This window comes from Hippopotamus amphibius, chromosome 13, assembly GCF_030028045.1.
Source record: "Hippopotamus amphibius kiboko isolate mHipAmp2 chromosome 13, mHipAmp2.hap2, whole genome shotgun sequence".
Classification (NCBI taxonomy): domain Eukaryota; kingdom Metazoa; phylum Chordata; class Mammalia; order Artiodactyla; family Hippopotamidae; genus Hippopotamus; species Hippopotamus amphibius.
This window is the reverse complement of record NC_080198.1, coordinates 12,980,123-13,006,686: the sequence shown is the minus strand read 5'-3', so window position 1 is coordinate 13,006,686 and position 26,564 is coordinate 12,980,123. Positions and strand designations below refer to the sequence as shown.

At 39.9% G+C, this 26,564-nt stretch overlaps 1 protein-coding gene across 8 annotated transcripts in view; it reads left to right on the top strand.

Moving 5' to 3' along the window:
* CNTN4 (contactin 4) overlaps positions 1-26,564 on the top strand; it is a 780,243-nt gene that overhangs the window by 302,175 nt on the left and 451,504 nt on the right. For all 8 annotated transcript variants that reach the window (XM_057706190.1, XM_057706194.1, XM_057706187.1 and 5 more), the window contains one exon: positions 14,974-15,115. In XM_057706190.1, the coding sequence (XP_057562173.1) occupies positions 15,061-15,115 (55 nt within the window). In that variant the 5' untranslated portion in view covers positions 14,974-15,060. The remainder of the gene's footprint in view (positions 1-14,973; positions 15,116-26,564) is intronic.

The following is a 26,564-nucleotide window of genomic DNA, read 5'->3' as shown; positions in this document are numbered from 1 at the left end:
ATCCTCAATTAGAATGTAGCACAAGGTTGTGTTTACCGAATAACAGTGTATGAAATATGTGCACTTAGCACGGTAAAGCACTTACAAAGATGTGACGGGTTTTTAAAAAATTCTCGTATAAAACAAATTATTCTGTGTTGACAACTGGACCCTGGGATACATATACACACATATGTCACAATCATAATATATGTTCACAATCACACATATATATATATATATACACATGTATGTATATATAAGGAATATGATTTGTATGCGTTTCTATATTTCATTCTCAGAAGTTAACATTGCTTAGAAATGCAACTTCCAATGTCCAAACTGAAGGGTGTGTGGAGTTCTGTGGTTGTGATGGAGGATCAGGTACTAAAAAGCAGTGGGACAAGACTTCCCTAGTGGTGCAGTGCTTAAGAATCCACCTGCCAGTGCAGGGGACACGGGTTTGAGCCCTGGTCCCGGAAGATCCCACATGCCAAGGGGTAACTAAGCCCGTGCGCCACAACTACTGAAGCCCGTGCGTCTAGAGCCTGTGCTCCCCAACAAGAGAAGCCACTGCAATAGGAAGCGCACGCACTGCAATGAAGAATAGCCCCCGCTCTCTGCCTGTATGCAGCAAGAAGACCTAATGCAGCCAATAAATAAAATAATTTTTAAAAAAAGCAGTGGGATGAAACCACGCATTAAGGTTTTGGAAATTTGAATCAAAGAGGGGCTTCCTTGGAGTCCCTGTTAATATCAATAAAACAGAAGCAATACGTTTCTTTTCTGAATATTTTCCTGGTTTCTCAAAGCATGCTCATCGTGGCTACCAGACTCATTCCTCAATTGTGTGAGCTCAGGAGAAAGTAGCATCTCTTGAGAGGAGTTGGTGCCAGAGTTTGAAGTAACACAAGTCTGTCATTACAATCTGATGCATTTCCACTACCATTGCTACCACCCCACTTTAGGGCTTACTATGAGCTCGGAACGTAGCTAAAATACATACAAAAATATTTATTTCTAGTTAGGAAAAACCTGCCTTCCTGCACTCAGACACTTCGAAGGCTATTTCATTGTATTTATGTAGGTTATTCTTTCTCATCTATCAAGGTTACTGATTCCCAAGTAGTTTTTGGTTTTCCTCTAGCAGAGCTTCTGTAAGGTAACTTGAGATACAGTCTGAGCCCAAAATGTGATGCCAGCAAGAGTTAGATGAGAGCTTATGTATGTTTACAGTGATATAAACATAGGCACCAGGAGGACATATTTCATCAAGTTTCTTCCTATACTTGAGAATACTTCCCTGAAACTTGGGGCTGAGGTGTAGTAAGTGAGGGCTGCGAGGCGATAAAATACAAACTTGAACGGTGTGTAGGAATATACTTTAACAGAAGTCATGGAATTGCATTTCCCTGAAGTAACTACAACTATGTAGATCTTTTGTTGTTTGCTGCATCTCTGAAATAGCCTCAAAGTTATCACTTACTAGAATCCTATGCTCAAAAATGTTTTTGTATGTAATTCAACTATTTCTTAGTTTCCATAGGTAACCAGAATTACTGCATTTTATTTTACCAACAGCAGGCCTGGACTGCTAATTAAGGGAGGAAGTTTGATGTTATGAAAAAATATAATCATGTAGTATTACAGCTATTCCCATTTTCATATTTTTCTGTCTTTTCATAGATATCACATTTCATTGCAAACTCATAGTGAGAATAAATGAGAAATTTAGGGAAAACCTGGCTGCTGTATTTTTGGCCTATGAGACGCACAGAATTCTGGCTTTATTTTTTTCTTCATTAAGAAAAGCAGGGTAAACTTGGTTTTTTTCATACCTGGGCTTGTCTGTTCAGCAGTCTAATTTTAATTACATTGGAGAAAAGTAACAACATTGTCAATATGGACTGCAGCCTGGGCTCCAGACATGTTTTTTTTTTTTTTTTTCCTACATAATTTTCCCTCTGACCAGTGTGTCACCTATGAACACACTTTCATGATCGTTGAACTTCCTCTGGAAACGATGTGGCATACCATAAATACAACAGCTACAGTGGTGTTATATGTGCATATATCTTTCAAGGAGGAAAGATCCACTGTCATAAAAACCAAAAAAGGACTTTTTTTTTTTTTTTTTTTTCAAAGTCTTACTCTCAGGCTAGGAAATAATGGATACATCATTAGCTTTGTTTTGAAATAATGATGGACTTACAGGAAAGTTACACAAAGGGCTACAGAGTTCCTTTTCATGCTGGTTCTCTCAGTGTTAACATCTTATATGGCCATAATACAGTGATCAAAAGCAGGAAAGTGACATTGGTACCATTCAGTTAACTAAACAACAGGCCTTCTTTAAAGTTTACCAGTTTTTCTACTAAGGTCCTCTTTCTCTTCCAAGATCTGATCCAGACTCTCACCTTGTTTGTAATATTCATTGCTCTGTATTATCCTTTAGCTCACAACAATTCCTCAGTCTTTCCTTGCCTTCAGTGATCTTGACACTTTTGAAGACTGCTGGACAGTTATGTTGTAGCATCTTACTCAGTTGTCTGATGGTTTCTCGTGCATTGTTGGCAAGGAGACCAGATGTGAATACTGAGCTTAGGCGTCGTTGGCAAGGAGACCAAGTGTGAATACTGTGTCCTGCTCAGTGCTACGTGGCAGAGGGGGCTTGAGGCCGATATGACTTGGCATTGGTGATGTCAGCCTTGATCACTTGGTTAAGAGGGAGTCGGCTAAGTTTCCTCATGTAAAATTACTCTTTTCCCCCCAGTCTTAGCTTTAGACAAAGACACATGTATTTCTTCTTAATTTACAAAGTAATGTATACTCACTATACTCATTTATCCTCAGTTTTCCTGCCTAAAAGTTATAATACTGGAACCTAACCCTCATCCCAGTGTAGAATTAATACACTGTCCTTTGGAGAGTCCCGGATAAAAGCCACTTTATAACTGGAAATGATCACTCTGTCGCATTTTAAAGAAGATCATAAATAGAATGGTTAAAAGTAGATTGGCAGCATGTGCTCATTTCACACCCAGAACTACAGGGACATCTGTTATATATGTGACAGGCCAGGCCTGAAATCTGGTTCCCTGAGAACCATCCAGTGCTGGCTCAATTTGGCCTAAGTCAGCATGATTAAACAAAGGGCACATTGATCACTTTCTACCTATTTTGGTTATTAAACTAACCCATGAATAACCACCCGTTGATAAGGGCAATAAAAAACTTTTTTTAAACTGTCACATTTGCAACTTCTGCTCTTCTTATAAAGGGGGACTGTGTCCCTAGGCATGCTAATGATTCCTTATGCAACAAATCATTCTCATTAGTTTGTATCTGACGATGAAGTATCCCCCCCAATGCAGAGAAGGGCAACCTTTGCACAGAGGTTTACCAGCCGTCTCCCGTATTTTTCTTTTGGAATGTTACTGCTTTTGGCCTTGGCACAGTATGCTAAGAGGAAACTGGCCACTTACAGGTCTAGAAGAAAGCAGTGGAAGAAATACCAAAGAAGTAACTGACTTACTTGCCTCTACAAACTTCACTTTCTTCTTTGACAATTGGGAATAATGATATACCTACCTCCTCAAGTTATTGTGAGGATTAGATTGTTCACGTAGAATCTTTGAATAGTAACACACATAGTAAGTACTCAAGAAAAAGAACAACAACCATGAAAAGAAGCTTGTTTTCTCTCCCTTCCATCTTTCATGCCTGATATACAGATCTGGGTGCAAAAAAACTCCCCAAAATGGAGGTGAGCACTTTATATAATATGCAGTGAATTTCTGGAAAACTGTTCTATACCAAAGAAGAATTCAAAAGAGTTTGTCAAATGATCTGGAAATGTCCTATCATCTTCATGCAGTCCTAGACTAAATGACAATGTTACTGAGGTGCCTAAAGGAATTTAGCTTATTCTTCAAGAAAATGAGTTCCATGGGCAGAGAAACTGGAAAGTGAACTAGAATACAAGTGCCGTGATGACAAGACTTTGTCTCCTTTACTGTGACATCCAGTGCTCAGCACAGTGCCTAACATACTGCATTTATTCAACAAATATCATTTAGATGAATGTTCCAATATATTTCTTTCTCTAAATAATAGCACAGGATCGAGAATGTACAATTTGTTTACCGTAGCATGAAATGGCAGGCTATGAATGTAAATCCTGTCTTACCATTTCACTAAAGAGAAGTGCAGTTTCATGTCCCCACACTCCACTTAGAGAGACTTCTAAGCTTCCCCCAGGTAAGACAGAGCCCATGTTAAGATTGTTGTATAGTGCTAATCATTTTACATGCATTAGCTCACCTACTTCCCTGTGTACTTCTGACATAGGTGGCAGTCTCCATCCTACAGGTGAAAAACTGGAACATCCTAATAACTTCAAATCGTTTCAGGCACTGGACATAGAAAACCAATGTTTGAACATAAGTCTCTTTCCAACGATCATGAACACTTTTGATTCTTCCTGGCACACTTTCCTGGTTGTCCGTGGTTCCAACCCCCGAGAGCACTGTGTTATTGACACCCCCAGTGCAATAGAACAAGCGCCGTGAGGGCAGAGTATGTACGTCTTGTTCATTTCTGTAGCATGGGGCACGTCAATTAGTAGAAATTTAGTTAATAATTTGTGCGTGAAGGACAGAGTATAAATGATTTTAGCCTCTTTATTTTATAGCCTCTTGTAATTTGTGCATTTACGTTTGCAGTCTTATTTCTACTTCTGATGAAGTAGATACAGACTCTCTTCTAGGCTACCAGCTATCTGATTTGCCTGTCCAAGCAATCGGCACGCTGTGTATAAAGATGACTATACTGGTAGCTTTACTTCCCCACTAAGTGCATCCAAGTAAAAGCTCTGAAAGTCGTACGGTTCTTGCCACTTTACATCTGACACCTAATATATTAAGTATTAGAGTGTTTTGTGCTTACCTTTAACTCTTCTTTGGTTTAGGTGATTAAAAAAATGCCTGTTGCTGTCTGTATGTGCAACATGCTTCATTAACAGTGATTTATTTGGGAGTTTAGCAGAATTGGCACTCTGCAGCACACCAGTGGGCAGAAGGAAAACAAACGTGAGATGATTGCTAAGAACCCTTCTTTCCTGCTCTGTTGGTAGGAGCCTTTAAAAAGTTTGCAAAATTTACTTCCCATTACCCAAAAAGGAAAGCTAAGACTGGAGTCTCTGGGAAATGTCATTTTCCCCAAATCCCCCAGGTTCCCCAGTTTCTCCTCTGATGCTCAAGAGGGAATGCAGTGGGTCCTGGGTTTTTCCCGTTTGGCACAGTGAGCCTCCTGCATCCATGTGTCTCCTAAAGCCAGGTGCTTCCACTGTTTGTCCATCTTCTTTTCCCAACAAGTTTACCTTCTCAAAGCCATGTTCAGCTTTTTTTAGAGAATCCAACTAAAAATATTTTCTCTTATACTCCCTTCAACGACCCTGAATCATCACTGTCACTTGGCCGAAGAGACAAGTTAAGGCTAACAGGTTAAATGACTTGCCCACGGTCAACAGCTAAATGGTAGAGCTGGGATTTAAAGCAGGCTTGTGCAATTCTAAAGCCGATATTTTCAACCACTGTAAGGAAGGCAAAGAAACTTTTATGTTACTTGCAAACCATATTGATTTTGTCGTGCTCACTTGAAATGCTATCTGGAAAAGATTCTAGGACTACCCTTTGGCAAAGCAGGAGAAGGTGTCATGCTCAATTAGCATTGCTTTATCTGGGACATGCAGCGGGGCACAGAAGTACCATGTCTTTTCCTGTCTTCTGCTAAGATCTACTTTTGTTCTCGTATTTATTGTACTGAGAATGTACTAATATGGGAATGACATTCTAAAGGGAAAATGAAGTATCTGAGAAGCAGTCTAAATAAGAAAAAAATATATATCTTATATGTACTACAGTTGCCTGTTATTCTAATAAGCCTGTGTTATAACTATTTGGGAGATTTTCAGTAGAGTGGATAAACATCTATACTCTGAAGTCAAACTTTCAGGGTTGATTTCTGGGGTGATGTAAATATTCTACATCTTGCTGGCATAGCAATGATATGACTGCCTAAATTTTTGAAATTTCATTAAACTTTATAAAGAATACATATCAGTGTATGTAAAATATACTTCAGTAAACTTGTGGAGAAAATACTCAGAGTTTATGTCCTGTCTCCATTACTTATCAGCTCCAAGTAAAGACAATGTACTTAACCCTTAAAATGAAAATGATATTATTGTCTATCTTAAAGGGTTGTTTTAAATGTTATATGAGTTATTACTTAATAAGAGACTACTTCATTGTCAGCGCTTTGTGATATCTATTATTTATCACTTCCTTAGTTATTTCACATTACATTTTACCATTACATTGCCTCCAACATTATTTAATAGTTTAATCACATATCCTTTTATGTTGCTTTTTAATTACAAATGTTGTACTGAAAACTTTCACAAATATATCAGTTTCATATATTGATATTGTGTAATATATTTAATTATATCTTTGAATGCAATGCTTTTTTGTTTTCTTCTAAATGATGCTAGAACACCAACCATTTGTTTGTTTTTCAACTGAAATGTAGAAGTGTTCAGTATCTACATGTCCCGAATGACTATTTATTAAAACTGATGGACTGCTAGGTGTTTTGAACATAATGAAAGCGTTAGATATGGTAGAATGTTTAGGATGAATCTGTTATATGTACTTAGAAACCTAAGCAAATAAGGAGGAAATTATTAACTCTTAAAAGAACCAACTATTATGGAAAAGAAGTATAAGCAGTTCACTCTGGGGCTCAGTTGAAAAATTATTAACCAAATTAAATAACTAAATTTGGGCGACAGTGGAACCAGACATTTGTGTGTGTATTTGTGTACACGTGTCTGTCATTGGGAGTGATTATATAAGAAATCTGAATTATCATGCATAAAAGAAACTGATAATAGATAAACCCCCAAATCAATAAACATTGGCATAAACCTTTTTTAAAATTTGTTTCTTTATGTATTGATTGCATTGGGTCTTTGTTGCTGTATGTGGGGTTTCTCTAGTTGCTGTGAGTGGGGGCTACTCTTTGTTGCGATGCGTGGGCTTCTCATTGCGGTGGCTTCTCTTGTTGCACAGCACAGTCTCTGGGTGCACAGCCTTCAGTAGTTGTGGCGCATGGGCTCAAAATTGTGGCTTGTGGGCTCTAGAGCACAGGCTCAGTAGTTGCAGCTCATGGGCTTAGTTGGATTCTGCAGCATATGGGATCATCCCGGACCAGGGATGGAACCCATGTCTTCTGCATTGGCCGGCAGATGCTTAACTGCTGCGCCACCAGGGAAGTCCCAGTATAAGCTTTTTTTTTATAAAGACTGAGATACATACCAGAAAGGCAACTTGTTTTCCTTGGGACGCAATTCTCTCAGGGGAGTATGAGTAAGTATTTAAGCTATGTTTTTGTATTAATTTAATAAAAGTAAAAAACACAACTCCAGAAAGTACTACAGTAAGTGATTACTTGGTGGAGACTATGAACAGTGAGTATGTATTTGTGGCCTGAAATTAAATTTCCAATGATAGCACCATGCATAGGACTTAAAAGCAATGTATCTCCAACAGCTTTGACACATGGGAAGATGATGTAATCTGAGGAGTTGTGAGATGTGTAATAGATGATGACAAAGGCATGGTGACCACTCTTCATTTGCTGGATTAAATCTTTTGAATACACACCCTTTCTCTGATATAATTATGCATCAGGGCTTCAGGGATTCTTAGAAACAATCTGATTCAGACCCCTTTTATTGGTAAAGAAACTTCTCCAGCAAGTAAATAATAGCGCTGAGCTAGGAACCCAGTTGTTCTGAATCTCAATCCAGTGATCTTTTGAAATAACACACTGCGATTATTGGAATTACTTCATTTTTTAAAGATGGTACCCTGAGTAGCAAAAGTGTAAAGGCCTACCATCAAGGTAAAATAAGGTTTTTTAAGGCAGAAGTGTCTTGAGAAAGTGAGAGTATATACTCGAAGAAACTTTAATAAGAGATTTTTTAAAAATAATGTGTAGAATTCTGTTGGCTCTCAGAATGTATAACAGATATCAATCAATGACTGAACTGATAGGATGTTAGCTAGCTGGCTTTTATAACAGAGGGTGTCTTAATGTAATCATTATATTTCTGGTTAGAATTGCCACAAGTATCCGATGCTATTTTGCGCAAAAGGCTTTTAAAAACAGGGTAATTGTCCACCTTAGCTGACCCTCTGTAGTTCCTCAAAGTCCTCTGTAATGTGATCTTATGATGGAAATAGTCCCAATCAGACACAGAGTAGGTGAGTACCTTCCACGTAAGGGATTCCATCTCATGTATACCTACCTGTGTGGTTTTCCAAATGTATCATCCAGACCCTTTATATCTTCTTTACACTGTTCTCTTCCTATTTTCAGATGCTTGGGACAAGCAATCCAAAGAGAAACCAAGAAACATACATTTTCTCACTATTCCTGCCAGACTTATTTCAGACTCCACTGATGTAGGGAGAACCTCAAGGAAATAGACATGGAAATATGTTTCTTCCAGAAGACGGAGTAAAAAGCTGGTACAAGGAGGAAAGCTATTAAGCTAATTTGATATGAATTTTCTTTATCCAAGAAGAACCTGTAGACCAGATACCATAAGGATAGAAAGTATAATTATTTGTACCACTAACTTGACATATAAATAAGTTATATAGTCAGTAATCTTTTCTACCCGGCTGAGTTGTCATGCCCTTGTTGCGCGAGACCGTGACCTTGACTCTTTCTATTCTGCATATTACCGTTTGAATAATGAGCACTCAATAAATATCTGTTGAGTGATTGAATATTAAGATTTGACTATATGCCATTTTCCCTTGAAATGATTGACAGGTTGCTTTCTGAGGAAGCTGAATTTGTCTCCTGCTTTCAGGTCTGCTCACTGGTTCCTTGCCATTGTGATTGACTGCACCCCTTTTCAGTTCATTGTAGAGTTAGAAAATGCTCAACTATACACTGGGAAGTGGGGATGATCCTTTTTAAAATTCTTGCCTTAAGAATGGATGCTTCCTAAATAATAATTAGCAAGAAAATAAATGTTCTGTTGTTCTTACATTTAGAGGGAAAGAAACATTCCCAGTTGTGCTCTCACAAGAAGAGTTGTGACATTCACACTAGTGAAATGCAGTCTTCTGACAAGATCTCAGCTCTGAAACTCATGCTCTATTTTGTGTTATGACTATTACACAGATTCTGTTACCTCTGCTCCCTGATATCTGGCTTCTATTCTGCTGAAGGACAGCATGAAAAGCAGAGTTAGAAAAGAGTCACCATCAGAACTTTGTCACCCTTGAAAGACACGTTGCTTTATTTACGTTTCTGTTTCTGTGGTAGAAAAAGCACAGTACTTGAGGTATGAAGACCTAGATTTCAATACTGGCTCTGTTGATTTCTAGATGTTTGACCTTGAACAAGTTCCATAGCCTCTCATAGTCTAATTTCCAAGATTATAATTTTATAGAGGATTAGAGATGCCTGATCTTCAGGGTTGTTATGAAGGTTAAATTAGGGAATGTAAAAGTACATAGCTGATCCATGAAAGATGTTAAATTTATTCTTTCATTAACGTACTATTTATTGACTGCCTGCTATGTGCCGTGTACTTCTCCATGAGCCTCTTTTTATTTTTTCCTTTCAGAGGCAAAGTTATTTTTTAAATTTATTTATTTAAAAAAATTTTTTGGCTGCGTCAGGTCTTTGTTACAGCATGCAGGATCTTCACTGTGGCACATGGGCTTCTCTCTAGTTGTGGCTCTCGGGCTTCTCTCTAATTGTGGCCTGCAGGTTTTCTCTTTAGTTTTGGCACGCAGGCTCCAGGGCACTTGGGCTCTATAGTTGTGGTGCACGGGCTCAGTAGTTGTGGCGCAGGGAGGGGCTTAGTTGCCTTGCGGCATGTAGGATCTTAGTTCCCCGACCAGGGATTGAACCCACATCCCCTGCATTGCAGGACAGATTCTTTACCACTGGACCACCAGGGAAGTCCCTCCATGAGCCTCTTAAATATCTATGAATAAAACAAATATTCTTACCTTTGTAAAGTTTAAAATCTGGGAGGGGATTTGAATTTGAATCTACAGAATAATAATAATTAATATTCACTTTCAAAGCATGGGTCAGTTAAACTTTACTACAAATGTTGCAAGAAAGATAGGGCTCATGGTGTGAGTCCCAAGCTATAGACAAGCAAATATGTTTGCAAAGATTAAGTGGCTTTCCCAAAATTGATAACTAGTGGTAAAACCAGCAAGAAAGAATTCAGTTCACTTAATTCCAAGTCCAGTGTTTTCCCACTCAGTCTTATTGCCATGAGGTTTTGAAAAACGTGTTGTATATTGAAAGTATATTTAGTAATTAGAGATGTAGTTTACCTGTTGATGAGAGGAGACAAGCAAAGGGGGAAAATAGATATTCTCTGCTTCTGAGGATTGTTTGTAGAGCAGATCCCCACACAAGGAAACCAAGTTTATTCAGAACTTTCCCCTGTTTAAAGTCATTCCCACCCTGCTCCTAGTCTCAGATTCAAGTCCAAACTCTTTAATATATATTCAAGACTCTTTGGGGATCAGACCCTTGACTTAGGCAGTGTGGTAGTATCTTTAACAAGGGTGGCTACTAAGTGTCAGGGACCTGTCCTCCCTGCCTTCCATACCTTCTCACTAATCCATACAATAAGCCTGGATGATGGGTATTGTTGTTGTTATTTGACAGATAACCCACCCAGCTGGAGATTGTAAGTCCAAGATTAGAGCCCAGGTGTGAGTCCGCCCACTTTGCTCCTTCTATTGTCTTGTGTTGCAGTAATTTGAACACTCTAAATTCTCATGCCCTGTTAGTTGCCCTTGTCGCTTGGCTTAGAATTTCCTCCCTCCCTCTTATTTATTCTTTAAGACACAGTTCAAACTGTTAGCCCCTTTGGGAAGCATTCTTGAAACCCCTGTCCTACTGCAGCTCCTGGCTCAGTTAGATGATGTTCCTTTGCATCCTTAACACCTTGTCCTCAATAGACTAATGATGTGAAACTCACTGAACTGTAATGATGGGTTTAATCACCTTTCTTGCCAAGTCAACAGTGAGCTCCTTGAGGACAGGGCTCTTTACCTCCATCACCTCTGCGTGTCCAACCCCTAGCACCATCCCTCCCCCGCAGTAAGCATACCTGCTTGTTTGTTGAGCTGAAATAGAGCTATTTGGATACCAGCAGAATTTTAATTTAACTGAATGTTAAAACCAATCATCATATGATCAGACCCTGCATGTAGATTCTTGGAAACCAGGACATTTAAGGAAGAACTGAATCATGATTTGTCTCACACACTTTATGCTAAGGTTTTTAGTATAACTGTTGGTATAAGAATTGTTTGAAGGGCTGGAGGCTAGAGGAGTTTTGCTCTGTGGAGCAATGTGTAGAGATACACTGTGGAATTCTCAATTATTCATCTCCTTATGGCTCAGCCAGAGAAAGCAACCCAGTCCTGTTTCATCGTATGGCCTCCTCCCCAGAATTTATGAGTCTAATTCTTGGTCAAGGTCCCACAGTTAACGCTGAGTACACTACCTTTTGCTATAGCCACCTTAGGATAAACCAGAGAGAGCTCCAAGCTGCAGGGGAGATCTATTACTGCTATAACTCTCACCTCATCCGGCAGCTTGCTTTCTGGTTTTGGCAGAAAAACCGAAATTATGAAACTTTGTATCCTGCACCACAATCCCACATGAGATTCATGAATCTTTGGCTCCCTTCAGAAAACCCGGTGCTCTAGTTGCGACTGCCCACCAGATGAATTACTGTCAACGACCCCACTATTTCTGATTAGTGAAGGTGAACCTTACCTACTTGGATGTAAATAACCGCCAATCGGATTCTTGAAATCCTTCATCCCTAAAAATGTACAGCTCTTAACAGAACACACACTGTAAATAGCATCCTATCGTGAATTAAATCTTTATGGTGTAATTGGATACATTTTCTAAGCTAATTTTAATTGCTTTGATAAACTGCTTAACATTGTAGATCAATCCGCAGGTCTGAGATGACATTTCCCTCGCAAAATTAATTATTAATACCCTGATCATTTGCTAAAGACATTAATAGTTTCCATTGATCAGCACATCCTGTTTATCTAAAATGGCCTAATCACCATGCATGTCAGAAGAGTATCTGAACATATCCAATTAGAGACACAACCCGCTTTTCAGCCACATCAGCAGATCAGAAGTTGAGTCCCTTTTGTCTTCACAACATACCTAGTGTGGCTTTATCAGAAACTGAGCTGTTTGAGGGCACAAAAGAAAGGCGAGTTCTCTAATGATGGTTCTTCACTTTCTGTTAGCTTCCTGGTAAACATAAAGGCTTCTAAGTGACCACGTGGTATCAATTAATGCTAAGAGCCCTTGATTTTTTTTTTTGTAGCAAAAAGAAAGTTTATTATTAAGTATGTAAAAGTGACTTTAAAGAGACTATTTTAAGTGATTCTATTTTATACGTATATACATATATATATACACGCACATACATATACACATACACACACACCCTGGAATTGTCAGAAGTATGAAAATCTGGATGGTGGAATCATGGGTGGCTTAATTTTTTTTTAAACTTCTCTCCTGTGTTTTCTAAAAATTCTAAATTATTAAGTAACTTTTGATTTTTTTAATTTTTAATTTTTAATTTCTTACGATAAACTGCATATATTTAGAGTGTACAATTTGGTATCCCAATCTCCCAACTCATCCCCACCCCCAACCCTCCCCACTTTCCCCACTTGGTGTCCATATGTTTGTTCTCTACATCTGTGTTTCTATTTCTGCCTTGCAAACAGGTTGATTTGTACCATTTTTCTATAGTCCACATATATGTGTTAATATACAATATTTGTTTTTCTAAGAGCCCTTGATTAATGAGCTTGTGTCAGTCCACGTTCTCATGTAAACCTGTGTTCCCTCAGTTCTTCCTGATAAGTGGCAGTGAGATGAGAAGACCCAGGTTATCATCAGCTTAAAAAATATCACGGCTATAATAATAATCATACCTAGCATTTGTATGGTGCTATATGGTTTTCAAAGTTTCATTTACTTAACCAGAAAGTTTCTCTTGAAACAAACTTGGCAAAGAGCTGGTGTGGGGTCCATACCCAGGACCATGCAACTTGTTGCAGCCCGAGCTGTAAAGAGAGTGTGTCTTCTGGTTCCCTAAATTTCTCGCTTATTTGATTAAATGATGAGTAGCAAGAACCATCCTTCTCATGTTTCAAACACCAGTAGGCGCTCATCTCCTTTCTGAAGTCTAGAAACTGTCCTCCTTCCTTCAAAATGGCATGTTGGACTTCCTCGGTGGTGCAGTGGGTAAGAATCCATCTGCCAGTGCAGAGGAAACAGGTTCGATCCCTGCTCCAGGAAGATCTCACATGCCACAGAGCAACTCAGTCTGTGCACCACAACTATTAAGCCTGCGCTCTAGAGCCCGTGAGCTACAACTATTGAGTCCATGTGCCGCAACTACCACTCACCTAGAGCCCGTGCTCTGCAACAAGAGAAGCCACCGCAATGAGGAACCCGTGCACCACAATGAAGAGTAGCCCCTGCTCGCTGCAACTAGAGGAAGCCCATGCACAGCAACGAAGACCCAATGCAGCAAATAAATAAATAAATTTATTTAAAAAAACAAACAAACAATAGCATGTTGTGTTGTAGTTTTATGAAATCATGGGTAACTGCCCCCACTGGAGTAGGGCATCCTTAAGGCTAGAGCTGGGATCTCCATTTCAGCAGGTCCGGTGACTCGCTAGTGTCTGGCAAGCAGAAGGAGCTCCATAAATGCATAAATCCATGGCTGGCTCGCAGGCTGGATGGCAGAAGGGATGAGTGGCTGAGAGGAAGCCAAGCACAGTGTGAGTTCTGTTGTACCGAGGCCATGTTGCAAAACTTTGGCACCTGAAGGCAATTTGGTGTTGTTTGGTTCCCCCAATATTTTAAAAGAATATTTTGAACTGGTTTTCAACATTCAAAACTTGAGAGATTTTCAAAACACAGTACTATTTTCAATTTTTCTTTGAAAAGTTGTAAGTGCTCCTGCAACCCTGGGTCTGTGCCCCACTTCTTAGCTGCCAGTGTGAGCTAGAGGGGTACCTGCCCCTTCAGACAGGTCGTGGCCATGCCCTCCCAAGGACCTGTGAATGCTGCCTGCTTCACCCATTCACTTACTTGCTTTGTACATTGTACACAGAACAGGCAGCCTCTCTTCACCACAGAGTTCTCTTGTTTTAAAATCCCTGGCTAATGGAAGATCTTACTTATGCTCTGGATTTGTCCAAAAGAACCTAGTAGACAGCTGCTCATAGCTGGTAGGATTTTTTTTCACTGTAGGCACTGGAGCTGCGCATTTCTGTTGCATTTTAGGGATGAAACATGGAACGTGGGGGAAAATGTTTGAATTGATGGGGTAGTTATAATTTTTCACACATGTAGCTCCATGCTAAGACTTCAGAATTTCTTCTTAAGGTCCACCAGTGCTAGCCCTGCTTTGTTCAGTGGCATTTCTTCTGTATTCACTATTTTGGGTATATCATTAATTGGGAAATAAATAAGAACAGAGCCTGGAGACTAAGGGACTGGAAAGGGACCTGTTAAAAGATAGTTCAGTCCCCTGCCTTTGGGTTAGTTCACATCTGATCAGAAGCTGTTCTTACTTTGACTCAGTAGCCACAGGACCTACCAGCTCCAGTCTCCGCCCAAGTATTATTGGGAAGAAGGAAAGGAGGCTTATTTGTTTCACATTCAAAATGTAACATGCTTTGTCTTTGTCAATAGTAGTTTTCCAAAAGTCATTTTTATTTGTATCCAAGTAGAGATAAATTTGCAGAGACCACAAGGAGAAGTATTCCCAAATCTCATTGTAATGTCTCTTCTCTCCCACAGATTAAAGGTTGAACACAACTTAAAAGAAGCAGCTATTCTATTCACTTGTTATTGGACTTGAAACGCCTTTGACCTCGGAAACTGAAGATGAGGTTGCCATGGGAACTGCTGGTGCTGCCGTCATTCGTGTTGTGCCTTGCAGGTAGAGTCATTTTAAAACTTTCTCATTTTAAAACACCACTGTATTTCACACGAATTCAAAAGTGGGCCTTCACTTTAGATGGCAATGATAAAATCGTAAGAGTGCACGCCGCTATGACTAGCGTTTGCTGACACTGCTGAATACACTCTCCGGATGGTCTTTTAGTGCCTCTTTTCATGGTGTTGTATCCAAAGCCAGACATTGATGTTTCGCCTGTCTGTCTGGTCCTTTTAGAGTTGTTTGAGCCATTATTTAGTTTAAAAGTTCTTATTTTTGTTCATTCCAGTGCTCAATTGCACAGAGATATTGAGCAAAAAAGCTGATAATATAGTCCAGAGTTGCCTACTTTGATGTCAGTTTCTCTGGGTGACTCTTTCAATGTTTTTGTTGATATCACTCCATCTTTTGATACTTTCTTTTTCATTTCAATACACCTATAGGGTAGCAGGAGCTGGAACACATAAACAGGAGGTTTTTGCCATACTTTCATGGTCAGCTACTAGACAAGCGCTTTAAAAAGTTCAAACATGTTATTTATCACTTTCTCAGTTTTCTGGAAGATAGGAACCTACCACCTGACATATGTAACTCAATGGTGACACAGCCTAGGTCCAGCATGCACTGAGGGTTGGTTTCCAGGTTGGGATGGTGGGTGTCTTTCCAGGTCTTTTTGAAATAGTCAAGTTGACCCACTTTGTTATTCAGAGTGTCAAGGCCAAGAGGGACACTTGGAATATGTTTGTGTTTTTACAACACAAAATAAAAATGACTTTTGTCATCATTACTTTGGTTCATACATTCATTCAAATAATGTGCCTGAGTACTTTACAAGTAGACAGCTCTGTGTCTGTATACTCCTAAGCAAGACAGATGTGGAATTTTATGAGCTGAGTTCTATCGCTATATTGACTGCCAGCTTGGTACAGTAGATTATTTGCAGTTGTTGAGTAATGAAAGGTAGTAACAGGAGTACTCACACGTATGGATCCCTTACTCATGCCAGGCACTCTGCTAAGCACTCAGTGCACTTCTATCTTATTTCATTTTCTCATGACCACCAGGAAGTATTTATTCTTTATTTTTACTTCTGCCACTATTATTATTATTATTACTGAAGTATTAAGAAGTTAAGAACCTCACCCAAGGTCACCAAGTTAGGAGGTGGTAGAGCTCATGAGGTTCAAACTCAAAGCCGATTAACTCCAGATTCCATAGTTTTGACCATTCCATAGTCTTGAAGCTATCTTGTTGACTTGTCCAGTACATGGTTGCAAATTTACTCTTTACGTTTTGGTTTTCATTCTTCTTACGTTTTTCTAAATGTAAAGCCCCATCCACTTACAATCTTTAGAAAGCCCTACCTTCAAATCCTACAATTCTTGCCTTCATTAGGTTCACAGCACCCTCACCATTCCCTGATGGTGGACCTGTTGGCATCTAGCTGTCTCTTTTAGGAACATTACTTCTCTCCGTCATTTAGTCAGGAGCTAGATGGCCCTACCCCCACAGCAAATGCCTCAGGCTCTGTGCCTCAGTTCTTTTCTGCAGCCTTTTCAAGTGCCTTCACCCTCCCCAAAGTCCTCAGTTGAGACAGTCTGGCTCTTAACTTCTCCTGACTCTGAGAGAAACATATTCTTTAAAGCATAACATAGTAAATTGATTTCTCAGTATTTGGCCACAGCACTATGTTTATTTAACCCACTGTGCTGAGTAAATATCAGAAATTAAAGGTTGAAAATCAGGGAAGCCACTGATCTCCCCAGTGGTGTTTTGAAAAACTCAGAATTTTCACCCAAGATGTGTACCTGTATCTTTTTTATTCAGCTTTTTTAGGAAATCAGTATGTTGCTTTTTTGGTGAGTCTTTTTTGTGAACTGGTTTACATGGCATTAATATTCCCTTACTATGTGCCTCCTTCAGTGTAGGTAAAGTCAAGCTTTAATTAATGTTTTTGTTTTCTTGCTATTTGTCTTGATTTCATTAATTTACATAGCACTCGACACTGAATTTTGAACAGATTTCTTTAACTGCTCGTTCTTTTCTATACTTCCTTAGTCATACATTTCTTGGTGAGTTTTTGGCAAGGAGAATAATTTGTGTCTATTATGTTTATCATAATTAGTGAATCTCAAATATGCTTTTTCCTGATCTTTTTTCCTAAATATGATAGAAGATCCAAATATGTAAGCAGGCTCCTCCTGCAAGACCTCCTTGAAAGGTCTGCTAATTATTTAAGGAATTGATTAGTAATATACGGTATAATGGAAATGTTCTCTCTTACCAAAGCTAGACTTGGTCTCTGACAATAATTAAAAAAAAAAAAAAAGTGACTATTGATACCAGCAGTCTGAAAATTCTCTACAGAAACGTCTCTACAAAATTGGGTTTTATTATTCTCCCTCTTAATCAATTTCAACAGGGAACACATAACCCAACTACCTAGAAGAGCAAGGAAGCTAACAAATGAATGAAACATTCTTAAAGAAATAGTGACTCCTGCTACCAACAGGGAATGCTGGCGACTGCGGAAAATGGGACAAAACATGTCCCATTAAAGTACCAACCAGTGCCCAGCACTGGTCCTCTATGCCAGGTCTCCCAGTTTTTTGAGTTTTTATGAATAAATCTCCTAATTCTTTAACATTGCCAACCAACTCAAATTAACTTTAAAATAAAAATTAAAAGGCTGTATGAAACACACCAGAATGGTCTTCAGGCGAGATGCTGTTCCTAGTTCACCACGGTGCAAAGTCGACTTCAAGCACTTAGTTTTTATTTGTTATTAGACAAAGTGCCAAGTACATAGACCTCAGGGTCTTTGCACTAACTCTTCCTTTTTCCGATAATGCTCTTGCCCTGTATGCCCCCCATCAGTTGCCCCCCTGCCTTCTCTGGATCTCTGCTCAAATGCCAGCTAATCGGTAAGGCTTTTACTGACCACAGTAAGTAAAATAAAATTAAAATTAATAAATAAAATTAAGCTAAAATAACAATAATCCCTTTCACCAACATTTTATACCTCTCTTCTTCTTCTCTTTTTCTTCAGAGTTCTTATCAGTATATAAATAACTATATATTTTATTTGTCTTTATGCTAAAGGTCTTTCCCCACCAGATGGAAGCTTTGCTAAGGCAGGCATTTCTATCTTTTTAGTTCACTGCTGTACACCCAGCATCTTCAAAATGCCTAGTACATAGTACCATTCACTAAAGAAACAAACATATGTCAAATGAACAAATACTGTGTACTAACCTGACATGAGAGAGAGATCCGGTCTCCGATTTCAAGCTGTACTCTGGACACAAGGCACGCTGTAGTCCCCTTAATGTTAAGGCAGTGAACCAGCCACCTCTGAGGCGAATTTATAAAATATGCTTTTTAAATTACATTTAAATGCATGAAGTATCAAAGTTGGTTATTGTGCCTGGAACTCTATATCTGTTGTTCTTGGTATAGCACCCCCTTGCCCATTTTGCTTTCAACCACAGCTGGGTGAACTGTCCCCGTTCCGTAGTTTTCTGCCTCAAGGCTTTCTCTGAAGTCACAAGCAAGGGGAACTAGGAGAAATGAACTCCCTTCTTCAGTGACGTCCTCGAACAATGGGGCATGAGAATCAATAGATGAAGGTCTCGGGGCCTGTCATTTGGAAGGAGAACACCTAGACGCTTCTATACAGTTCCTTTGAGGTCCCCAGCAAGATGAAGCTCTGTTGCCCACAATACCCTCTTCTACCTTCTCCTTCTCCCTCCTGCTTCCTGGAATCATTTTCCAAATAAACTGTTTCTAGGTCTTTCTTAGGCTCTTCTTTTGAGGGAATCCAAACCAAAAACATAGACACACCAGTTAGTAGCAGAGAAGCAGCCCAACATTGGTAATATTGGTAATTAGGACGAAACCAGGCAGAAAACATGGTTTTGACAGAGATTATTGAAATATTGACAGTGACGTGAATCCGTATTTGTATATGCATGTAAGTACCTACGTGAGTACATGCATGCGTGCCTCTACATAGATATGCCTGGAAGTATCATCCAGGTCCTGCAACCAGGTGATTTTAGTCTTTTACCTGCTTTGCTGTTTACTAGTTTTATGATTAGCCGGTTGCTGGGCAAATCGTTTTTGCCTCTCTGGGATTCAGTTTACACCTCTGTACAATGAGGGTGTTAAACAGATGGTCCCCAAAGTCCTTTCTAACTCTAAGAATGTATGGTTCTAGCTAAACATATGATTTGAAAGGCAAATATATATGCTGAAGGGTTAGAGCTAAGCCTGAAACTTTATTCATCAAATATGAAATTTCCCATAGGTCCTGTGCCTTACTGTGTTACCGATTCTGTTCACATTAGCAGATTTGAGAAAAAGAACAAAACAGCTGGTCCATATGTTCATATGAAGCAAGAGGCGTGAAGACATTTAAAAACCCTCTGTGAATGGATGGAAAAAAAATGTATGTTTGATGTATTCTCAGTTGATCTTGGTTTCAGAGAGGCTAAATTTATTCCTATCTCTGTGGTGCAGTTTACGAACTTCAGCAATTATTTCTTTTTGAGAAAGTGCATCCTCTCCACATGCAAGCATGTTGTTGATCTGTTCACAAAATCTCTGGTGCTCTTACAGCTGTGTTTGGGGTAGGCAGTGCAGAAAGGGTCCTGTGTAATTCAAGAGAGGCACATTCTGAGATTAGTGAGTGTTCTCGAAATTGGAGCAAGGAGGAGGCCCGGGTTTGAACAGTTAATCACGGGGGTGTAGCTTGAAACTATGACAGTAAGAAATGCAAACCAGGGGCCGCTACCTGCAATCAGAGTGTGTGGAGACACTGCCCAGTAGTCCTCAGAAGGCATTTCAGGCTCAGGAAGTGCCTTATCACTAAGACTCATGTAGGCTGTGGACGGTTTTGGCTTATTCTAGGGTCGGAGAACACACATGTGCCAGAGGAACCCCCAGTATTTGTCAATGTTGGTAGTAAAACTCGATGAGTACAATTTTATCAAGTTATCCCTTAATCAAACATTCCTGCAAAGCTCAGGACCTGCCCTAAAACATCCCCCACCAGTGCCATTGTGCCCATATAGCCCCATCAGGATGCAGAGAACACAGAAGTGAGTTTCAAAGCTTGGCTTCGTAGGGCAGCAGTGAGAAACAGTATTTCACTTCTCAAGATTCTCATATGTTTCCCCAGAATAACAGAAGAACAGACAACTTTCAAATAATTCACAATTCCAGACAGATATTAAACCTAGTACTGCCTGTTTTTGCAAAAGTAACAAGTATTCAATTAACATCAAAAGGGAGATGAGTAAATGTCAGTCTTCATGCAGTTACTGCAAAGCCTAGTTCTGTACTGAACTGTTATTGTTTCTCTTTCTAAGAAACTGGCTGGCCAGTGCATTTTCAGTCATGCTGACTACAGCCAAAGAATGGGTTTCCTATTTCTGTCATGGCTGTCTCAACACCATGGCCATGAAATGAAGCCAAGGTAGTAGAAAGATTTAGCAAGAAGAAAGCTAATAACTAGATTAAAAAGCAGTGACTCCAGTGAAGAAAATTCAGGAAAAGAATAGGGAGGAGTATACCCAGAAAATAATAAACAGCAAACAAAAAACTCCATTTGAATATCAATTTAAATACTTAAATACATTTCCCGGTGGGAAAATATTAATCAGTAATGAAGATGTTGAGGTAAATAGAGAAACTGGCAGCAATTTTATATCCCCACCGGCATGGACATATAGTACCAGTGGTACAACCCAAAAGTTATTAGAAATATTCAATTTAAGACCTCTCCTGAAGCAAAATCATTAATGGCTTAATTAGGTATGCTCAGCCAGGCTGGATGTCTTAGCTATAAATAAAACTCCCTTACTGATAGAGTCTAGGACATGTTGTATCTTTAAAAAAAAAAAAAAAAAAAGATTAAACTCTGTCGAATGAATCAAATTAGGAAGAGGGGAGAAAAACAGATGAGTGAAAAATCCAAACATTGCATGCATTTAGTATCAGCTTGTGTGATAATGCTTGGTTGAAATGTGGGGTCATTGATACTGCCTCAGAGCTTAAGGGCAGGTGAAGGACTAGCCATGGCATCTCCTACCACACCAGGAACACCACCTGGAGATACAGCAGACCTGGGAGTTAAGAGCATGGGCTTTGAAATGAAATAGACAGATTTGCCACTTAGCTGTGTGTGATCAAGCTATTTTATCCGCCTAAATTTTGAGTTGCTTTTTATTTTCCACATATAAAATGGACAAAAATAAGTATTTTGGGGGGATGTTTATGAGGATCGAGATCATGTGTATGTTCTTTGCATCAATACTTAGCACAGTGTCTGATATTTAGTAAGCACCAGCGCGTGTGAGCTGTCGTTCATTGAGTCATTTACTCCATATTTGAGGACCTGCCAGTGCTAGGATTGTGCTGCCCTCTAAGGAGGTCGTTTAGCTCCAGGTGAAAGATCGTCCCTGGTCCTCTTTGCACTGCTGCCGCCGATGACACCAATGTCAGCTTCTTAGCACATGAGTACCTGGCCCTTCTTCAGTGGTTGAAGGTTGTACCGCAGAGTTTATAGCACATCTGTTGTCCTTCCCGCCCCTTCTTGCAGTAGAGTTACAATCATAGTGATAAGCTTCTATGAGAAATACATACCTAGATTGATTAAACGTGTTTATATGTGTCGAGCACTTAGGACGTTGTCTGGCTTAGTAACATGAACTAAGCGTTAGTTGCTGTTAATATCACCGTCATCATCACCAGCAGCAACAAGCCAATGGGCATCCGTATGCGTGTTCAGCGGCCACATCTTTTAGGGTCTGCCTCCTGGCAGCAAGGGCCCTGGGGCAGATGCCAGTGCAGCCATCTATCAAGGGGCCTGGCACTGGGAAAGAGCTGGGGAGGTGTCTGTGATGGGACACCTAGAAATCTATCAAGTTGCAGAGAGAGGGATTCTAAAGCTAGAAGGGTCTGGTGGTTCAAAATGACAGAAGATTTTTAAAGTGCATTTTACTAAAAAAAAATAAAAATAAAAAAAGAAAACCTAAGATAAAGAAAGGAGCACATAGAAGCCCCTAATGCATGTGGTGGAGTGGGCTGGAGCAGACTCCTTAATGGACCATATCTTTCCATTCTTCTCTCCTCCCAAAGTCCGGTTGGTGATTTCACCTGTAGGAATAACAGAGTTTGATGAGGATGTAGCCCCACGCCACCCTAATAATGCCCTAAATTTGTTCAGCACTTGTTAGTCTATAAAATATATGCTGAACAGTCTGTTTAACAAATCTGTTAGGGGCTGGAGACAACTACAATAATAATATGAAGAGTAAACGTTTATTAAACATTTCTGTGCAAGGTGTAGTATCACATCCTTGATTGTCATATCCTGTTTAACCACAGAACAACCCATTTCCTGGATGAGGGTTACGTGACTTGCCCAAGGAATCAGAGCTCATACAGGTCCAAGACAGTGTTTGCATTTGGGTCTATCCAGCTCAAAAGCCAGGGCCTTTCACTGTTCTGCTGTGATATCTATTGACACAAGGTGGCTGTCTCCGTGGGGCTTACCATCTCGCAAACTACTGCAAACCAGTGGTTCTCAAAACGTAGTCCGTGGATGAGCAGCAGCGGCAACACCTGGTAATTTATCAGAAATGCAGATTCCTGGGCCCCAGGCCAGACCTACAGAATCATCATCTCTGGAGGAGAGTTCACGGTCCCCCTTCAGGAGACCGTGATGCTTCCAAAAGCTTGAGTCATAGTAGACAGTCTTGAGAGGCAAGTCAGGCAGAAATTGTCATTATCCCAGTTTTACGTATGAGAATCTGAGTGGTCAGGGACCTCTCAGGGTTATATTCCTGACGTCAGTGGCACAGCTGGAATCTAGGCTGTTTCATAATCCAGTGGTTTACTTTCCCCCCCTGGTGTATATGCCGCCTTTTTACTCAAGTCAGTCGAGCTTTCAGGGCAACTTCTTGAATACTTGATGATACAAAGGAAGGGCTTTTTATGTTGAAGAGGTGTCCTGAGTATTGAAATGATTTCATTTTTCTCCTGAGCCTTATTTCCTTGCCTGTGAACCACTAACAGGTGTGATATTGGTCTGTGCTCTTTCTCTGTTTTGTGATGTAGTGAATGCGAAAAAAAATGTTATTCCTTAATTTTAAAGAGACATAGAGCTATGTTGCAGCATCTTCAGAGAGCAGAAAATAAAGGAGGAATGTCTCCTGAGCCTACAGCCAGAGTACAATTACTGATCATTTTGGTAAACAATAATGTACATGTTATTAGGTGTGAGTTCTGTGCTTAGAGAGAGAAAAGAAAAATAGCTTTCATATTTTGCGAAACCCCCAGTGGATTGCTGAGATGTTTTGTCTTCTCACAGTAATCAAGAATCCTTTCCCGTAAGAGAGGTAACAGATTATTTTGTTTCGGAAAGAAACGATTCTAAGGCAGAGAGCTCATCCCTTCAGATCTCAATTAAGACTTATCTCGAAGGCTCTCATTTCTAAAGCAAGCTTTTGGAAAATGACGTCAGAAGACTTTTCCTCTGCACTCCGGTTACCCATGTGCGGCTACGGTGCACTCGCAGTGTGGCCAGTCCAAACTGAGTTACCGGAATCTGTAGTAGTTTCCTAGGGCTGTTGTCACTGATGACATCTCACTTGAGTGCATTAAAACAACAGAACTGTATGGTCTCGCAATTCTTAGGCTAGAAGTCTGAAACCACGATGTTGGCAGGGTCATCCTCCCTCTGACGGCTCTAGGGAAGAATCCTTCCTTGCTCCTTTCTACCTTCCGGCTACGGTAGCAATCCTTGACATTCTTTGGCTTGTATAATATACACGTCATTCTCGTCTCTGTGTCCATCTCCACATTGTTTTCTTTTCTGCATCTGCACTTCTGCCCTTGGATGTGGGAAAACTCCTACAAAGAAGGAAAATAAAATACTTCATTGGTAATTTTTATATTAATTATGTTGAAATGAATATATTGGGTTAAGGAAAGCATATTTATGTTGCCAGTTTGTTTTTCCTTTCTCTAAGTGTAGGTACTAGAAAATTAAAATGACATATGTGCCTCATATTATATGTGTCCTGGATGGCAGTGCCATTGAACATAGAGGAACTAAGCTGCTAATGCTTAACATAGAACTATAGCTGAAAATGATTCCCTCCTTTTCTAGTCTTTGTAGAAGAAACCCTAGCTGGTAGCCCCAAGGGAAGTTGATTGGCGGATAAGTGTATATGGGCGAGGTACAAAATGTAAATTCGCTAAGCTGCTGATTCAGAGAATGGGGTAGATGCTTCCCCTTGCAGATTTTAAACTTTATAAAGGTAGGAATATTTGTTTTAGTCATTGGTTTTAAGAGGCACAGAGCAGGCAGTCAATAACTAGTATGTAAATGAAAGAATAAATTCAATTAACATCTTTGCAGATCTACTATGTGCTTTTACCTTCCCTTCTTATTTAACCTTCTTAACAACCCTGGAGGTCAGGCATCACTAATCCTCTATAAAATTATAGTCTTGAAAATTGGACTGTGAGAGGCTGTGGAACTTGTTCGAGGTCAAACACCCAGAAACCAACAGAGCCGGTATTAAAATCTGTGTCTTCATACTGCAAGTACTATGCTCTTTTCTACCACAGGCCTTCTCAGATGCCTTCATAGAGGATAGAATCACAGTCTTATATCCAGCAAAAACTATGAAACAGTGAAGACCAGAGGATTTTTTAAAAAAAGTATTTCCAGAGAGCTTGCCAATTGCATCAACCAAAGCAGAAGTAGTTTATTTACAAATCTTCATAGCATTATTATTCACAACCAGAAAGTGGAAACAACCCAAATTTCCATCAATTGATGAATGGATAAACAAAATGACCTATGCCCATGCAGTGGAATATTATTCAGCCATAAAAAGGAATGGAGTACTGCTACTGCAACATGGATAAACCTTGAAAATAGTATACCAAGCTAATGAAGCTACGCAGAAAAAGCCACTTATTGTATGAATCTATTTATATGCAATGTCCAGAATAGGTAAATCCATAACGACAGAAAGTTTATTAGTGAACCAGAGCAGAGCGTAGGCGGGTTTAGGGTGTGATTGTTATTGGATATGTGGTTTCCTTTAGGGTGATAAAATATTCTGGAATTATGATGATGGTTGAGCAGCCTTATGGGTATACTAAACACCACTTGTCTTAGTCTGTTCAGGCTGCAATTACAAGATACCACAGCCTGGGTGGCTTACAAACAGCAGAAATTTATTGTTCAGTTCTGGAGTCTGGGAGTCCAAGATCAAGATGTCAGCTTGATCCGATTCTGATCAGAGACTTCTTCCAAATCGCAGATTGCGCACTTCTCTCTGTGTCCTCATATGGGGGAAGAGGCAAGGGATCTCTGGAGTCTGTTTTATAGAGGCAGTAATTGCATTCATGTGGGCTCTGTCCTCAGGATCAAATCACCTCTCAAAGACCCCACCTCCTAATAGCATCACATCAAATCACGTGGGGCATGAGTTTTCAACATAGGAGTTTGGAGAGACACAAACATTCAGACCAGGGCACCCCTTCATTGTGCATTTGAAGAGGGTGAGTTATATACTGTATGAATTATATCTCAACAAAAAATAAATCTTCAGAGAAGCAAAACTAACACAAGTGTTTCTACCTCCTGAGAGATCCTATCTTGCTGTCGGGTGGTTGGGGTTACTGGAACCAACTTCCCTCAGTCATGATTCACAGGATTATAAACTTATCCCGATGCCCTTATCTTATAGACAAATTGACTGGGTTGGCCAAGGACACACAGATAATTAGTGACGCGATCCGAGTCCAAGTTTCTCAAACGCCAGTCCCAGTCTCTCTTCCACTTCCGAAGGGCAGCTACCATAATAAGTGAAAAAGAATGAAGGACCGACCTCCCTGGGAGAGTGAACGTTCTGACCTTACCTCACCTGAGATGTCATATTGGATCCCCCAGGAAGCGAGAATGGGGAAGGAGAGCTTCTGTGCTGTGACAGTGATCTTGAGGAATCAGAACATGCAGTTGACTTCACCACTTCACCGATTCTCAGTTTTGTCCTGTATCAGCATCCGTAGGGAGCAGAACATCTTTTTATTTCCTGCCTGTCTGTACCAAACCCCCTGGTGGCCAAAATTAAAAACCCATAGTATTAACCATGTGACTAATGCCCCCCGCCCCCCACTAGAGGGTTATATCCCAAGCCAAAGTCTTGGAAATACTTTTGATATGAAAAGGGAAGGCAGTTTCCTGGATTAGGAGTGCCTGAGGGAAGCATGATGTCACGTATATTATTTGAAAGGTATAAAGGCAGTCATGCATATGTGGCTTGAACTACTTAAGTAAAAGGAAACGAAAATCAATATAAACTCCCTCGTTTCAGCTATAGTGCTTCCACTTAGGTGACATCTACACCAGAAAGGAATTAACACA